Here is an 18090-nt window from a genome sequence, read left to right on the forward strand (position 1 = left end):
TAATTGACTATCGAATAGCGGCACCATTGATAAATTTAACCCGAATGGACGATTTCAATTCCGGCCGATGGTATTCTAGGCATGGAGGACCGCTATAGGTTCCTCAGCCGTGTCATTCCCCAGCGCACAACAAGGACCATTTTCCTCCCAATGCATCGCAATTCCACCACCCATGCTCTATTTGCCCTCAACTTCGGCCGCAGCGGCCTCAATGGCAGCCCTCAAAGCTACGGGGTTGGCACCAACGATCTCCTTGTCCTTTTCGCCGTTCTTGAAGACAATGAATGTGGGCATGGCGCGGATGCCGAGCTCCTGGGCGACGTCGGGGACCTCATCAACGTCGACCTTGACGAAGCGGATGTTAGGGAACTCCTCAGAGAACCTGCGAGTGTGCGGTTTGGTTAGTATGCTGTGAATTTGGGACATGGGAGGGAAGGGGGGGCGAAGAGGGAGACTGACTTTTCGACTTGAGGCGCAATGACCTTGCAAGGGCCGCACCATGTTGCGAAACAGTCGAGGACAACGATCTTATTGTCGTTGATGGTGGCTGTGAAGGAAGGACGACTACAAAGGGTTTGTTAGCAATTGCTGCTTCGTTTTCATGCAGCCACCCGCGCCGTCCGTGAAGTTCCAATAGCCAGCAAGTGCCCACGACACGATGCGCTCAGGGAAGATAAAAGACATACTCTTGAACATTATGGACAACCATTTTGGCGGCTGTGCTATTAAATCCTCTTACAAGATTGGAGTTATAGTTGCTGTATCGCGAGGTGGTGGTGGGCTTGTATGATCTGAAGGTAGACGCGGTAAGCTTTGCGGATCTGTTTAAGAATGATGACATTCAGCCCGTTTCTGCAGAGGGCTGGCTGGTTTAAATAGGAAAAATAGCTGGCAAGGCTTAGCAACGGCAGTGGCAGGTAGATGGTTGTAGAAGAGGGTGCGTGTGGAATTCGAAACTGGCAGATTTGACATTGGCAGGTTGATTTCTAACGCGCCGGAGCCGGACGAAGTGGCGGAGGGCGGCAGTGGCTGGCGGGGGGGTTACGGTCGCACCGATGATGCCATAACCTTACAAGGCGAAGTTGGGCAAGATGCCGATCAACGTCCGTAACGCATTGCGGTGCTGTAGCATGTTCACATACCCGTCCGAGGCTGTTCAGGAGCCCGAATTCCAAATCGGAAAATGCTGATTCCAGTGCTTATGTTTGCCCGCCGGGATCTAGCATAGAAACCATGGCCGTGGAAATGTTCTTCGTTCGTTCCATGCAGTGCGGTGCGACGACGACGACGCGGGGTCTTTCCCGTAGCTGAGCGCCAGTAATCTCTTGTCCGTAATTCGCAGCCTCGGAGGTGGAAACGGAAGAGGGATATGAAAAGCAACGCAACGCAACGAAATGCAGGATGGCTTACCTATTGCCGGCGCGAGTGTAGATCTGATCGAATAGCGGACGTAGTGGGATTGTTCTTGGAAGTTCTCCAGGTGGTGATGTTGTGCTAAGATGGGGTTGATTAGTAACCGGAGAAGGGCGTGCGGATATTGTAAAAAGGAATCACGGAAACGCGATCTAGAACGTGGACGCTTAGCAATTCACCAGTTTGGGATGCTGCACGTGATCATTCAGATAAAGCAAGGCCTGCTCTTGCTACAGCAGCAAAGGCATAGTTGAATAGGATATTTTTCATCCCTAGAAATGTTTTATTGCCATTATTCTATTTCCATACACGCAGAACAGGCTAGTGGTTATTGCACGGCTCTCCTCCCAGAGCTAACAACTATGCTCAGAGCCCGCTCTGTACATCGTTGTACAAAGGATACCCTCCCATTTCAAACTCCTTACATAACCCATCCCAAGGCAAGCACAGTGAGGGAGGAATGACATTGAACTCCGGCATCTATCCCCAAGTTTGCCACCTATAACCCCAAGGTGCATCTTTTAGAATCCGCTTCCCGAAAACAAAACAGCCCCCCTGAAATAATCAAAAAGCAAAAAGTCTATGTGCTAAGTGGGGAATCAAAACGTCACGCTGGACATGTAGGAAATCGTGCAATGCGTGAAATGGCGAATCTGCGGAGAGATGTAGAGGCGGATGCGGAGTAGCTGGGTTGAATTTGAGGTGGTGGCAGTTGGCAGTGGCGTAAAGGGGCGTTCGGATGAGCGTATAGCGAAGACATAGCGATTGTAAAGAAATTTGTCGAAGCCAGTGGTTTTACTGGTAGATGGGACCAAGGAAATATTCAAAGGAGTGTGGGTTGTCGATGTCGACTGTAGTGTACCGGACCAAGGAAATAATAAAAGGAGTGTGGTGCTTGTCTTCGCTATGCTGTGCTCGGAACCGTCCCTGTACGCGGGCCCCCCTCATGTAACAATATCCTAGCTCGCGCTCCTTCTCTTTGACTCTCCCGAGACCCTAGGCTTCAAATCCAGCAGTCTGGCGCTTCCAGCGCTGACACGCCGGGCGTGATTTGGTCCATATTCAACGCTGGTGGCTCTATGAATACCAGGCTCGTTTTCATTAATTACGTCGTTGTTGAGGTCAAAGGTCTTGGGCTGAGGAGAATCGCCGGCCAGATCAGAAAAGGAGTCGCGCTCATATTGGTTCAGCAACCCCTCAGTTGACTTTGCTCTGGGTTCACGATGTATAACAGTTGGATGTCTGCCCACGGCACCCCATTTTGCCTGCTCCGAGGGAACGGGACTTGCAATGCTGCCACCGTCCTCTTCATCGCTCGATGGCATAGGGTTTCCCGTTGATTGGCGGTGTGATCTTCTGAAGTCCTCGTCAGGCCCTGGTGTCAGGCGGCTGAAGTATTCGTCTTCTGCAATACCAAGTTCCTCAGCAGACTCGGAATATTCTTTATACCGCTTTTGAAGAGAACTTGCACTGTCGCGAAGCCGGGGCGGTGGTAATTGGGCGGATGTTCTTTTTGAACCACCCCTTGAGCCTGCCTTCCCACCCGAGAGCCATGAACCTTCAGAGTCAATCGACGCAAGCGATTGTGACAGAGCCGCTGTAGGCTCTGGTGAAGGAGCCTCTATTGAACGATGGCCGCTGGTTGGAGTTTCATCGTGTATACGAGCAGTCTCTAGAGATCGATAGCCACTATTAGGCGTGTCATACCGTACTCGGGGATCTTCTGCCGACGCTCGGTTGCCCATTTTCTTATCTGGATAGTCTGTTCGAATGGGCGGTACAACATCAGCTTCTGGAGACTGTACCCTTGAATCTGGGGGTGATATGGGAAGTTCTGGAAGGTCTTCCCGGAACTTCGACATTGTCCGCTTGGGAACATTCGATGATGCCCAGACCGAGGTGTACCCGGATGGTGTGAATGAAGTAGCTTGATGATTTGGCATCGAGTCTCGCGATGTATTAGAGAACGATGATGGGGCAGAATCTCGTTTATTCTTTGACCTTTTGAAAAATGACGTCCAGGATTGAGGTCCTCGAAAACTGCCTTCTGAGCTCTTTCGGGGGGGTTCGAGCTTGAACGATGGTGGTTCGGGCTTTGATGGCGCTGGAGCCTCAGGCTTATCGAGGTCCATCAGTTGGGAAATATTCGACGGTCCCTGAGCATGGTGTTTCGATGAGGCAGTTGGCTCTGTGCTGGCTTTGGCCAAGGTGCCTACTGTAGCTGTTTCAATAGCAGGATCGGAACGCTCAGAACCCGAAGTCAGATTCTCTGTACGCGGAGACGCAGTGGGACGAGTATTGCCCACGGTATCTTGTGCTTTTATAGTTGAATCCTGTCGGAATGTCTCAGCAGGACGCTTTCCTCGCCGGCTATCAGAACCTCTCGAGCCCTTTCTCTTAGTTGAGGTCATAACCGCGGATGTTCCTATTCCCAAACCAACCACCTCCCTTCCCACAACTCCTCGTTCCATGACGTCCGGAGGCGGCGTGCCATCCCGAGCAGCAGCAACCTCTTCTTGCCTTTGCTTTTCTTGGCGCCTAGCAAGCTTCCTCTCGACCTTCATCCTTTCGGCCACTACCTTTTTATCTCTCCGTTTCTGATCGCGTTCCATAAGCTCTCGCAATTCACCTGCGCTAAGGTCATCCGCAAGCTCGTCAATTCTTCGGTTCGCCCTCAGGACCTCGTCAGGAAGCGTTTTGCGATCCGACACTCTCCTCCTTCTTGATTCGGGACTGTCGGTGCCCAAACTTGCCCCTGGAGCATATTTGGGGTTTTCAGAATACCTGATCGTCGGCCGCGGTGCCAGCACGTCGAAGGCTGACAAGTTATAGGATGCATGATTCAGGGACCCCGATGATAACGAGGAGCGTAGCGACTCTGCTAGAGGGAGGGAAATATCAGAGGAAGGGTTCTCGAGATTATGGTTCAAGCCAGTACGCATCCTTTGGCTCTCCCTTTTCATCAGCCTACCAGATGAATGGGGCTCTGCTGCTGACCGAGTCGGCACGAAAGCAGCCATAGCCCTGATCTCGGCTTCTCTGCCATGGTCCCCTTTCCGCTTCTTGCTCGATTTCCGCCGTGCCAATTCTTGAGCGCTCCTCTTGTGCAATGTCGGCACCCTCTGCCAACCTTGTCTTGGCTCCACGGTTTGCGTACTCGACCGGACGGGATTCTGGTGGGCCGCAGATGTGATTGGCGTTTCGGCGGTCGCCCTGACAGCACCTCTCTTCAGTCCCGATGGGAGTTGTGGAACGGGAGGTCGATCTTCATCCCGATTCCCCCCTATACTCTCCCTCCGACCTGGGGAGAAGCTATAGGTACGGCGCCTCTCGGGGTTCCGTTTTAATTTATTCGACTCTCTGGAGGATCTCCGCCTCTCATCCTTCCGACTCATCCTTCGCTCAGGGCCCGCGGAAGCTATTTCGGGTCTGCTATGCCTCCCAGACTCCAGCTGGGTCCCCGCACTGTGCATGGTGTCGCCGTCGGATCGCGGGATCTTGGTCCCACCACGAGGCGGCTGACGGTTGCTTCTCCTTCGAAAGGGCCACATGCCCATGTTTCCATTCGCCTTCTCTCCAGCGCAAGAATTATGCCACTGTAGGACAGCACCTGTGGATCAACAGTGTCAATCGTACCCAACTGTCGTGTCGTTCTAGCGCGTAAACGCGTCGGTGGTCGCCATTCAATCGCAAGGTCTCGGTGGGGAGGATGTGTTGTAAGGCACGCTGTAGATATATCGCGGGCGGTGTTATGTGGATTTCCTGGTGGTAGTTACACTCTGTAAAGGCGGTTGTAGAGGCGTGGGTTTCGTTTGCGCTCGCATGACTTTGTTGAGTTGTTGCGCGTGTGGTTGCAATTCGCGGATTCTTGGAGGGCGGATGGCAGATGGGCGGATTCCAGTGAATGTCGCGAGGAATGTGTGAGACGCCTGAACGGGGGTGGATGTGTCTTGTGTTGTGGGTGGAGTGTTGTGCTGTGGGGGACGATGATGAGATAGGCTTGAAGGCGTCGATAGGTTATGTGTTTGGGAGTGTGGAGGGCGGTGGTTGGCGGTTGACGGGGTTTGAAGGAGGCAAAGCAGCAGGATGACGGTGTGGTTAAAGTGCGGAGGGCTGTGTGTGGTCGCTGGTGATGGGTATTATTGGTATTGGTGTTGGTACGAATGAGGTAGTACTTGGACCGTATAGTACCAAGAACTCAGCAGAGTGTTGGTGGAGGGGGGATGATATTATTCGGGGGCGATCATCGCCTTGTAGAGTCTCGGACGCCAAGTCGCTGCACGTCGGACGGTAGAAAAAGCTCCTTGCTTAAGTACGAAAGTCCCCCAAGTGCCACCCCCTCTAGGCTTCGTATAGGTACAGTAGTAGGTACCGCCAGTACCTTACATTATTATTATGGCCCCATTTCTGTATCTTTCATTCCACGGCTTGTACATTCTACTTGTGCATTATTATCCATTATTCTTATTACCTCTTCGGGGCTCTCTCCACAACACAACAGCGATGCTAGCTAATAAACTATGCGCCGTTGCACTTGTACCGCTCCCGTCCTCCCGTCCGGAGAAGATCCTCATATCACCACGAAGTTACAACGTTTCTCTGCACGCCGGCTCCTGGCCAGCCAGCAAATACTGCACCGCAGCTGCGTGCCACCGGTTCGTCAAGAGTTTGGCGTCTCGGTGGCAGTGGCAGTGGCAGTGGCTTCGCCGGTTGGTGGGCGCCGCCGTGAAGAATCCCTTCGTATGGCCCTGGAATCACCAAATGCAGGGCGGGGGGGCCAGTGTTCGGGCCCCATCCACTACGAGATAGAGTACTACGAGTACAAGTACGTGAGCGCAGGACGAAGCACCGCCAGTTTTGCCACACCGGTTTATTGGCATTGAAAGCAGCCCAGCCAGACGGCTCTCACCCGGGAGCAGGAGCCCTCGGTATCCATGACAGAGCCATGCTTTTCATTATTGCTGGCTGTGAGAGCCACGGACTCACGGACTCGAGCCAAAACCAAAACCCGCCATGGCCCATGATGGCATGAGGCGATACGCTGGAGCAAAAGCAACGAAAGGATCGCGGGACTGCCAAACGCCACGGCCAAGGGGACCCCGCTACTCTGGGCCCTACGGCTCCTTCGTGCTAATAACAGCACGGAAACGACGCCAGCGCCGGCGCCTGAACCAGAATACGATCCCCAGAACGGGTCTTCCCTCACTAGTGCTGCTTCCACGGGATCGACGGCCCCGTATCAGCCAACTGTGTGAAGAATCGATGTTGCACGCGCTCGAGTATGGGACGCCCAGGAAACCGTGCGGGTACCTACGTATAGGGGCGGTATATTTACCTGCTGGATTGATGGTATTGCAGAGCAAGAGTGGATTTCCGAATTGCAGGCTGACACGTAAGGGACGAGCTGCTGCCAGACACGAGCATGAAGGGAGGTACTGTACTCCGTCGTACGAAGTACCGGACGAAGTGCTAAGTATAGGAATAGACTCCAGAGCAGCGAATCGTCCGCAGTCCGTCTCCGCAGAAAAGCCGCCGGGAACGATTCTACAGTGGTCCCTTTTTTCGTCCACGCGGGGGGCCAGTCACCACTCACCAGTAGCAGTGTTACTGTCCTTTTGGTCCGGAATATGCAGTGAATGCGATAATCCCCCCCGTCAACCTGGGGTCGACCTGTTCCGCAGGTACTGTACGGTTTTGTACACTCTGTACTCGCGAAATCCATCTCATGCATCCTAATATGCTGTGAGATCGCCCTTAATCCCTTCAATGCCCGTGTGGCACTGTCTCGGCAGTCGTTTCCAGTCAGCCCTGGGGAAGTAACAATTGCATTGTTTTCGGTTGATCATTACTACAGGTATTATTATTCACAAAGGCGTTTACAGGATCGATTGGAGCGACGAGAGATAATTGGACCGCCGAGCTATCCCCCCTCACCTCTTCAGCGGCGAGCGCCGCACGCACAAACGTTCAACCATCATACTAGCATCTCGGCAGGCTAGAGACCTAAAATGTCTCAGATGAAGCCTCATATCTCCAAGGCGACGACCCAGTCTACCAGCTGGTGGTCCAAACAGAGAACATGACGTCGACTTGCTATCTCCATAGTGACGAATCGCTGACGAGGACTCACGAAGTAATCTTGTCCATGGCGCAAAGGTGCAAATCAGATGACGATGATGATTGCCATGCAAGACCTCGATACTCACGAGATCCATATACTGCTGTAGTAGCGTCGAAGGCAGGAAAATCTCTGTGCGAAGCAGGTTTCTACGCGGGGTGTTTGCTGATCGCTACTCGTTATCATGGACTGTATGTCACAGTGCCAGGGCCGTTTTTGCCACTCGATTGAAAGCTGACGATCCTTGGGGCTGAAAACCACTTATTCGAGACCACTTCAGCAGTACCTCCGCATCCTCCGTATTTTTCTAATATTATCCGGATCGTACCTTTTGACTGTAGGTATCAGCTCTGTTTATCTCTCCCTTCCTCGGCCCCTACCCGGTATGCCCTCCGGCGGATGTTTCAAGCTTTTGATCCATCTTGCACATGTTCCCTTCCAAAAGTTTACCGGTTCCAGGGGTTGTGATTCGGCGAAAAATGTTGCTTTTTTGTGATTTTCTGAAACCTGCAGCCCCTGTGATACTGCCCGACCTGCTTCATATCCCCGGTTTACTGCCTTCTAGAGTCCATGGCTTGTTGTGTACCGAATTCCGATATGCTAACCGTGGCGAGATGGAACATGGTACAGTACGAAGTACCGATATGCCTTTCCACGCCCATGCGGGGGGCTTTGCTCCGGTACTCAAGTCCCATTATCCAAAATCTCCGATGAGAGTGGAATGACTGTCAGCTGTCCAAAAGCGCCCCAACGTGGCCCTACCTCGGCGCCCCCCCTAAACCCCCTAACGGATGCGGTACTACGTCCCACTCACCCCATTCAATCCCATCCCAATTTGCTCGACAAACCAATCCGGCACTCGCATTACACAAACTCCTCCATTACCAACATTTAAACCATCTCTAATTCATCTCCTGCCCGCTTTGAGCCTCTATAATTTCCACCTAAATCCACGTCATCTACAAACTCCCCAGTAGGCATTTCCCTTTCAACAGATATCTCTACCACAAAAACCGCCACCAACCTCATAATCTCTCTTCCCACAACTCTAACTAACCCTAGTTCCCGCCCTACATGCCCCATACTTGTAATCTCAAGCCTCACCTAATCTAAAGCCTTTCAAATAAGCAAGCAGTCTCCGGAGCCAGTAAATCACGTAATGCATAAGCGCGAGAATACGCCTATCATATTCTCAATCATCCCAAGCTCAAGCCAGAGATTTAATTTCCCCCTTATAGCAGCCGTTAGATAAGCTATCTACTAACGATATTATTGGTTTAGCAGTTACTACTAGGAGTGAAATTTGCTAATATTTTTGCGAGCCGCGAGCGGGGAGCCGCGGAAGTGAATGAGAAAGGGGGTTGGATGATTGATTGGGGTTATTAGCTACCTAGCTTGGTATGATAATGAATGTTAGAGAGTGGTAGGGAAGAGAGGAGAAGAGTTTTAATTTAAAGAGAGGAGATGGTTATTTTGAAAAGGGCGGTAGGTGTATAGAGCTGCCGCTAAGCCTTAGGTCTAGATACAACAAGCGGAAGTTTCAAGGCGATAGCTATTCCGCTAAGTAAACTCCCCTGATAACTGAGATAAAATATTTCATGGGGGTTTCGGGTTTACGGGAATTGTGAGAGAGGGGTGGTAGTGTTATTAAGTAGCTTAGCTAAGGGCTTTAATAGAAAAGGGGGGGGGATTAAGTGAACGGAAAAGTGTGCAATAGACAGCTAGTAGAGGTGGCTATCAAGATAGCAAGCAGTGTATAACAAACCGCTCTAGTGAGTATAACATCATTTGCTACTCCTACTAGTACCATAATATATCCTAATCCTTCCCTCTAACCAAAACCCCACAAAACGAAGCTAAACGGGGTATATCCATCCCACCATGCACTCAAAGCAGCAGCAAACCAAACCAAACAATCAAACAATCATCACATCATAACCCATCATCATCATCATCCTCCCCCTCCTCACTCCCCACCTTCGCACCCCCATCAAACCACCCCCCAAAATCCAACTTCATAAGCAACCTATCCACCCTCCCCACTTTCTTCGGAACAAACACCCCCTCCTCCCCCAACACCAACTCCTGAAATCCAGAATCCCAGCCCTCCTTCTCCTGATCCACATCCCTCAACCCCTTGACCAGCTCGCCAATTGCGGATTTCACCCTTCCAGCAATGACGATGAGTTGTGCCCGTACGTCCGCTTCCTCCTTGTGGAAGTCCGAGAAGGCGTCTACGACGCCCTCGTCCGCTTCGAGATCTAGGGATTGCCAGATCGCGTGGATGCGGTGTACGAGTGCGACGAGGTGGTCGATTTGTTGGAGGAGGTGGAAGAGGGGGTCTGTGAATGCTGGCGTGGTTAGGAGGAGGCTGCTTGTGAGTGCGGCGAGATATCTCCTGTGTGCTTCTGAGAGGCTTTGAGGATCATGCGTATGGCCCGTGTTTGTATTTGGCGTGGATTCCCGTCCAGCTCTCATCCATATATCATCGTCCTCGTCATTTTCGGCTGCGGGTTTTGACGGTTCGGCCGTTTCTTCAGCGGTAAGCCAGCTTTTGAAGCCGTTCCACGTGCCTTCCACTACCTCGCCTTGGAGATAGGCTTCTGTCTCCCCGAGGAAGAATACAGCTGCGCTGCTTGTGGCCCACACACTCCGCATAGCCATAGAGCGTTCTTTAGCCCGCTGTCGTAATGTAAGGACTTTATTCCGCCCAGATTTAGAGCTGCCATATGGAGGTCCCGGCGGTGAGGGATGATCACGGCGTAGGGAGCTTATTTTCCACAAATCCGTCAAACGTAAATGTGCTCTGCGTATTGAGAAGAGGTAGGCATTGATGCTTGAGTAAATCTGAACATCGGATGGAGTGAGAAATAAATCCAATGGCGATGGGATATGCATCGTCAACACAACCGGCACAGATAGTAACAGGTTCCTGAACGGCGTCGCGGCAATCTTGGCCACCTGGGAAGAACTAGGAGTGCCTTTCGATGGCGTCGTTGAGCTCGACTTCGTGATAACCAACTGGACTAAATCCCTGGCAAGCTCCAGTATCTCATCCTCATCCTGATCCTCATCCCGGCCTTGCAGCAATCTCATAGCAGCCCACGTCCGCGCTAGGACGGCCGAAACCTCGCCTTCCTTCAGGGCGATGTTGCCCAAACCATCGCGCTTCTCGTAAGCTAGATTATCAGATCGCTGCCATCGCGATCGGATTTTCTCGTCCGCTTCAGCAATCAAGGCAATAGCAAACTCGCCACGGCCGAGCAGGAAGAATTGACGCAGTAGAGATAACACCTCGATCACCTTGCTCGTCGGTAATAGCTTTTTAAGCGTAGTTTGGGACAATGAGAGCCGGATCGAGGTTATTACCCGTGAGAAGTTAGCTGCGCCAAGAGGAAACTTCAACGTTGAGAGCAGCTTCAAATTCGAGGACACCAGATCCAGTTCCGGCGCCGTAGAACTCGATAAGGCCCTGGCGCGGATATGATTCAAAGACCTGCCAATAAAGAGCAACGAGCCCGCCGTCGTGGACGAAACAAATGCCGGGAGCAACTCTTTCTGCAACTCATACTCCTACAAAGCCATATCAGTATCACAATTCCATCTCCAGATAATATTCATAGAAAACTCTCACCTCAACATCCCCATCCAGCATCTGCACGCAAAAATCCTCCCTCCCAACCCCAGGTAACCTCCCATACAAAACCCACCCGGAAACCTGCTTCAACCACGCCGTCTCAGCAACTCTAACCAGCCCCAGGGCCGCCTCCTCGATATCCACGTAGCCAGTATGTAGGGCATCACACAGCCAATCGATAATCATCGCACCGCTACACTTCTTCCCTCGTTCCTTGCCGCCGCGCATCATAACCTTCACTACTTCCACGAACCACTCCATTCGCCTCATCCACCCGGAGAACTGCCCTACAATAGCTGTCAATGGCACGATATTATAGGCCCCGACGCTCCCGGCGTCTTTCCGTAATATTCCATCTTCGACCTCTAGCACCTTCCGCTGAAACGCAGCGAGGTGCGTGGACCGGATGGCTGTGGCAACCGCTTGGCATATGCTCGATGGATGCGAGGAGGCGATTGTAGCAGTGTGTGTGAGTAGGGTGCGGTGGAGATCACTTAGACGAGCGATTGATTCTAGGAGGGCTTTCTCTGGTGGTGAGAGGATCGAGGTGGGGGAGGAGTGGTCGGCGGTGAGGAGGGGAGAGGGGTGGCCCGAGAGGGAGAGAAGGATCTCGTGGAGCATCTTGGAGAGTTATCGGTGCTAGATCATGCTATGTTTAGTTTACGGTTTTGTAGAAGTAGGTGTGGGGAGTGATTGGACTTACCGCGGGGTATTATTCCTGTGGTCTTCTCGTCGTCGTCGGCTTCGCTCGCATAGGTTTTGCGCCGCGAGGATTACACAGCCGAGTAGTTCGAATCGGCACATTGAATTACAGCATGATTGCTCATGTAGGCTGGGTCTGGCGGATGTTTGGGTATGGCATTGGGAAAAAGGTAAGTGGCTGCTTTAGATGGGGAGTGTCTGTATTGGTGGGGAGAGTGGTGACGCGATATGGGAGACGCGCTTTTTATATTTATCACATGATCAAGGACATATAATTTCTATATACAATCCCTGAACTCCCATTTATGTGTCTGGAAACATGAATACTCCTAATATTAGGTAGTTATTACTAGGTCTGAAAACTCCACCTCCTAAGTTTTCCTCCAACAGCGTATAAGCCATCGTAGCTTTAGATTAACAGAACTACGACAACCAAGACAGAGCAAATAAATATAACAGGATCAAGGTTCCGCACAAATAGTATTCGTTTCATTGCATGTAAAGCTATTTCAATAACTATGCGTTCAAGTGAGCTGCTATGTATAAAGCTTTCACTTCAACCCTCTTCAGCATACCTGCTTAGGGTCCGTCAATCTGCCCATCATTTCAGACGCAAATAGCAAACAAAATGTACTAGAAACCAGAGAGCCCCTCCCGCCACCCCCAAAGCAATCCGGCCGCCGTGAAATACATCGTCAAACTCCTTTTTCATCCCCGGTACAACAATAGAACGCGATTAATAAAATGAATGCACACAATCAGGGTCTCGGGATCTCCAGAATGGAGCCCGTCCAGCTCAGAAACCACCTGTGCCTGTAACAGGTGCTGGAGGCACCCATTGGTAGGATGCGGCCTGCATGTAATTTAGGACCCGGTTTGGAGGGAAAGCATCTCCTTCTGCTAGTTGTAAACTTTCCATGGTATAGTCTTGCCCCAGATTGTCAAGCTGGGCGCCCCAGCCTATCGATTCAAAATAGGTCATCCGGCGCTCCTTCTCCTCCTGGGACCATGCGTGTGTAGCTTGCGTATTGGGTGGTGCCATTATAGGCAGCCCATGCGGGGCGATTGGGTAGGCGCTGACTGGCTGAATCGCGGTTGAGGCATGGTACTGTTGGTTTTGAGCGGGCACATAAGGGGAGTTAAGGCTAGAGGTGGAATCCGCATTGCTGGGACTGATGAGGCTTGGTGGGTTTGACTGATTAGGAGATTGCTGGTATGGCATTCCATACGGGTATTGGACATTGTACTTAGTCCGTTCTTCCCCTTCTTGTGAGCTTTGGGCGTTGATAGGTGCCCAGGAGCCGTTGGGTCTCGACCCCGCTGCCGACTCGACCCCTTGCATCGGCTCCCCATTCACACTCGATGCTGGTCCGATGTCATTGGTACTCGCCCGGGATCGTGTCTGGTCAGCGGCATCGGAGCCGTCAGACTGGATATTTCTGTCCGTGTCTGAGAGACTACCAAACTCTTTCAATTCTTTCTCCTTCATCCTATACTGCTCCCCACCGCCACCCGTCCATCCAAGGTTGCCGTTGTTGGTAGTATGGAAATCAGCCTTCACGCGGTCGAAATAGTCATGCATCATCCCGATGGTCTTCTGATAGGCTTTGACCATCTTCAGCCTCGGGACCATATCTTTAAGCAACTTGGAAGTGATCCCAGTCCAGCCCCGGGTTCGGAAATCAGCACCCGGTTCTTGCTTCGGGTTGTGCAAGTGGTTGCCGGTGTCCATATGGCCAAAGTGAACAGCGTAGATGCAGAAAAACGCAGCTTGCCAAACCGCAAATCCTATCTGGGGGGATTCCGGGAGGGCATTATCCTCCTGGCAGGTGGTCACGATATTGATAATGTCTCTGGCCGCTTTGAATACTGTCTCGGCGCTCTCCTCCCAGAAGCCATCGGGCACCTCGTACTTAGATGAAGGAAATGTCGGCTCGTCGAGGGGGCCCGTGGGTTTCTCACAACGAAGAGGTATGAATGGTAGATACTCTCTATGGAGCATAATCAAACATGCAGAGTACAACGTATGCATCGAGGCGCAGCCAGTAGCGTTGCGTTTCTCGATATGGGCCGAAAGATTTTCCTCATTGAAGACAAGGTTGGACGGTAAGCTACGGCGGAATTCCTCTAATTCATGGCGCAATTTGAAAAATCCCGTAGAACTGTCCCATGGGGGCAGAGTTTCGGTCCTCCTACCACCAGCATAACTCCACTCCGCAAATCTTCCGAATATCTCGACTAGTCGGATGTACCAACCCAAAATACCATCATCGTGGACCACCACTCCAGGTTCGATATTCCTATTCCAAGATGGATTTAGAATCCCTGTTGTGGACTTGCGGGCGAACAGAAAATCGTCATCCGAACAGGGAAGTTGAACCCGTAGTCTGTCCACATCTATCATCGTGGGCCTGCACTTCCCGGCCGAGAGCATTCGATCCATGATGAAGCAGCTCCACCACGTACGCCGTCGGGCCTCCTTTTCTGTCAGCTCCTCGCGTGCGGTCGAAGGGGGTTTGGCTGAGCGGCTTTTACTTGGATCAGCTGCGGGATATTTGATCGCCAGAGGACCGGTATCATCTTCGTATGAAAGACCCATTGACTGTGCTAGCCTCGTGGCGATGCCCACATAGACCCATGCACTCAGGCCCCGTGTCTGACCCCATTCATACAGACCAAGCATGAGAAACGCCTGGATGCCCTCGAGGGATGGGTTGGTGAGATTTCTGCTTGTTGGGCCAAATGCAGTTGCCAGAGCGGCGGCGTAGTACTCGCTCGCAACAAGAGGGTCAGATGACGACGAATGGTGAGCAACGAGTTCCGGGTGGAAACGAGCAGTAAGCGTTAAGACTCCAAGGAGGAGGAGCCTCCCTTCCTGGAGATCCGCTGGCGGGGCAGAGGGGTCCCGTGGGTAGGAAGCCTGCCGCATACGGTTCCTGAAAGTAGGGGGGTGGAGGAACGGCATCTCCGTTGAGAAGTGAAGCTTAAAAATCTCGTAGATTTCATCCCACACCTTCCGCGTGAGAATCGGCGATTCCAAGATATCCTCTCCGACCTTTTGGCTATTTCTCCGTCCCGTGTCCTCGAGTTTCCTAATGCGCTTCTTGCTCTCGCCATCTTCTTGCTTGACCCCCGCGGTCGCCTCATTGCGCTTTGGCGTGGATATTGAGCCGGCCACTGGATATGTACATTCGCGATTGCTCGAGGCGCATGCTTTGCAGATTGAGTTGACTCCATTATTGACGCCTAATGAGAAAAATATTAGCTGAGGTCAACCAACCCCTCGTTCTCGCTATCAGATGGCGCGATTGAGGAGAGCCGTGCCCAGAATTTACAAAAATTTCATGCGTCCACGCAACTTAATTCCCGATGATATATATATATATATATATATATCCGGGAATGGTCCCACCAGAGCCTACTTACATTTTACCTTGCTCCGGCGGCATCTACTGCAGGCGATGCTTGACCTGACCATCTTGGTCGGCTTCTTCTCCTCCAGACTTCCCCTGACGCCGGCGGCACTCCCATCATCCGCCCCTCCAGAGCCGGGGCTCGGATCGCCCGTGGGATCAATACTGGCGAGCTGTTGCCTCGGGGACGCGGGATGGAGATAGGATTGATCGGCCGCGAAAGCTTCGGCGTGGGTGCGCTTGGGTGTGGGCGAGCGCGAGCAGCGAGAGTTACTTGGAGCCGCAGAGTCTTCCGTCGGCGCAGAGGGCGACAGAATCGCAGCGAGAGAGTGCGGAGAGGGAATGGTGGCGGTTGGGGGTCTCTTTTGAGACCCAGGACTGGTAGGAAGCTTTCGCGGACGGGGGGAGAGGTAGAGTAGAGTAGAGAAGCAGAGATTTGGGGGAGCAGCGGGGAGAGGGCAGAAGGTAGGACAGTGGGCAGCGTGGGTTTGCTCAACGGGGAGGCGCGGAGGGCAAGAGTCTCGTTCTCCTACCCGCGGCTACCAAAGGCTACCAGAAGACGAGAGAGGGATGATTCGGATGGGCTGCTGCAGGTTGTTGGGGGGAATGAATGGGGGTTTGATGCTTCTGTTCTTTGCAGAGTGCAGGAGGGCGCGACCACCAGGCGGTGTTGTGTGTAGTAGCTTGAGCGTGAGCGATGTTCTGCACCACAGCCGCTATGCGCTGCGCGTAACCGCTCACCCAATAAGTGTTTTAATGGCTGCAAACGCGGCAAATGGAATTGAATACGGAGGGTAGTGCGCGTGGCCGAGCGGGCGGGCGGGAGCTTGGGGATGGAAGCGCCGTGGGAGGGGAAAGGCTTGGGAATGTATCGTCGTATGAGGAGTCGCCGTGGGAGCGGCGAGGTCCTCGATATCGGAGGGGATGGTGTTGGTGGTGGAGGAAGCGGCGCTGGAGGCGGTGGTGGTTGGAAGTCGGGGAGGAGCAAAGGAGGAGGAGAAGGAGAAGGAGGAGCAGCAGGAAGAATGTGGAGGTGGTAGTGGCACGGTGGTATAGAAGTATAGAGGTGGGAGTGGAAGTGGTGGTGGTGGTGGTGGTGGTGATGATGGTAGATAGATAGATAGGCCCGAAGAATATGAGGTACAAGTCGGTACTCGAGTGGAACGACGGGGAGAGCGAGAGCGCGAGTATTGTATTGTACTTCGTATTGTACGGAGTATATCTTGTCTCTAGGAAGGGTACATGTCGAGTACGGGGTACGGGGGTACTTGGGGGGTACTTGGGGTGCTCGGGGCCATAGAGACAGACCACTGTAGAGGACCGGAGAGGACAGGACAGCGCTGCACACGCGTTTTTATTATTCTAACTGGACATACAGCAGCACACCACACCACAGCACCGCACCGCACCCCAGCGCTGGACCGTATACGGTTACAGCACAGATATGTCCGAAGTACGGAACGGGGACGGCGGCTCAAGTTGCTGGCACAACTGTTCAACTGTTCAGCTGTTGGCACCGGCGGGACAAGCTGGACAGCAGCTGGACAAGTGGACAGTAGCAGTGGACACGCTGGGGGGGACGCTGGGACACTGGGACACTGGGGGGGGGGTAGCCTGTCTCTTATACACATCTAGATGTGTATAAGAGACAGGCTACCCCCCCCCCAGTGTCCCAGTGTCCCAGCGTCCCCCCCAGCGTGTCCACTGCTACTGTCCACTTGTCCAGCTGCTGTCCAGCTTGTCCCGCCGGTGCCANGGGGGGGGGGGCTCGGTGGTGGTGGACGCCGACGGGGTTCGCAGTGGCATGTTCAGTTCAGTTCAATTAGAAGCACAATGCATTCCATTATCTGGAGAGATCCAGAGATCTAGAGATCCAATGCTGGAGGAGTTGTCCGAGAAGACACTGCTTTGCTCCATGGCCTCGAGGTATTGTCTACTTACTACCTTAACCCTTTCTTTATATACTCCGTATATCACCCGAACCTAGACCTCCTGGAACTGCTCTGGTGCTCTCCTTGTTCCTGTGTGTACCCGCCCAGCGCCCACCGCCATACCGAGTAGCGGACGGCTGCGAGGTACATAGAGGTACATGTCCTTGCACCCGGTCATGGACATGTACAGTACCACGGAGGAGGAGCTACAATACCATATATATATATCATGCATAATACTCAGTGCCAGGGTACACGGTGTCCAGGTACCTGTTACTACTCTACCCCAGGCAATGTGTACCTCGCCACCATGTACTCCGTCCGCCAAAACCGTCGGCTGCTGTGTCGCACTAAATCGCCCAATCCACGACCCGGCAAGTCTTCCAGCCGGCCACGGCCACGGTTCCCGAATTGCCCGACTGCCCGAGTATGTATTATTTATGGTTATTTATTGTTGCCCTGACTGCCCCGCAACCCGGCCGTATCTGCGGGGAAAGCACTCGAGACTCGCAGCGCGTACAGTACGTACGTACTGTACCTAGGTAGTATTATAACACATACGACGTCCTGGACGGCACCCGGTACGACTCTGTGCCCTTCCGAACGCACAGAGAGCACACACAGCACAGACAGCAACTGTATGTACAACAGTATAAATGTAAACATCTGTTATTATGTAGTATTTATGTACATACCAAGAGGCGGATCGCTCTCCCCGGGAGCCGAGCACGGCCAGCGAGAATCCCCAGCGCCCATTCTTATATGATTATCATCGATCCTCCGCCCTCCGGGCTTCGTTCCTCGTACGGGTACTGTATCACCACCGCCGTGGCGTTTGGATAACCAGGCCTTCGTATACCGAGCGCTCGTCGAGTC

General features: G+C 52.7%; 4 protein-coding genes across 4 annotated transcripts; all 4 read right to left on the minus strand.

The window, feature by feature from the left end:
- Nucleotides 1-177: 177 nt before the first annotated feature.
- Nucleotides 178-709, minus strand: BP5553_09381 (Thioredoxin; the record flags this gene model as incomplete). Its single annotated transcript, XM_032018004.1, has 3 exons — nt 178-382; nt 460-564; nt 687-709. The coding sequence occupies 3 exons, from the start codon at nt 707-709 to the stop codon at nt 178-180; spliced, it is 333 nt and encodes a 110-aa protein (XP_031865911.1).
- A 1663-nt stretch (nt 710-2372) lies between these two features.
- BP5553_09382 (Uncharacterized protein) lies at nt 2373-4970 on the minus strand (the record flags this gene model as incomplete). The annotated part of the gene is made up of 1 exon (XM_032018005.1): nt 2373-4970. One exon carries the CDS (start codon nt 4968-4970, stop codon nt 2373-2375), a length of 2598 nt encoding a protein of 865 aa, XP_031865912.1.
- A 4493-nt stretch (nt 4971-9463) lies between these two features.
- On the minus strand, nt 9464-11789 carry BP5553_09383 (Spindle pole body component; the record flags this gene model as incomplete). Its single annotated transcript, XM_032018006.1, has 2 exons — nt 9464-11104; nt 11166-11789. The coding sequence occupies 2 exons, from the start codon at nt 11787-11789 to the stop codon at nt 9464-9466; spliced, it is 2265 nt and encodes a 754-aa protein (XP_031865913.1).
- Nucleotides 11790-12666: 877 nt separating this feature from the next.
- Nucleotides 12667-16581, minus strand: BP5553_09384 (uncharacterized protein; the record flags this gene model as incomplete). Its single annotated transcript, XM_032018007.1, has 4 exons — nt 12667-15116; nt 15297-15812; nt 15845-16142; nt 16537-16581. 4 exons carry the CDS (start codon nt 16579-16581, stop codon nt 12667-12669), a joined length of 3309 nt encoding a protein of 1102 aa, XP_031865914.1.
- Between the last annotated feature and the right edge of the window lie 1509 nt (nt 16582-18090).

The sequence above is a fragment of the Venustampulla echinocandica genome, assembly GCF_003357145.1.
Source record: "Venustampulla echinocandica strain BP 5553 chromosome Unknown scaffold_10, whole genome shotgun sequence".
In the NCBI taxonomy this organism is placed as follows: domain Eukaryota; kingdom Fungi; phylum Ascomycota; class Leotiomycetes; order Helotiales; family Pleuroascaceae; genus Venustampulla; species Venustampulla echinocandica.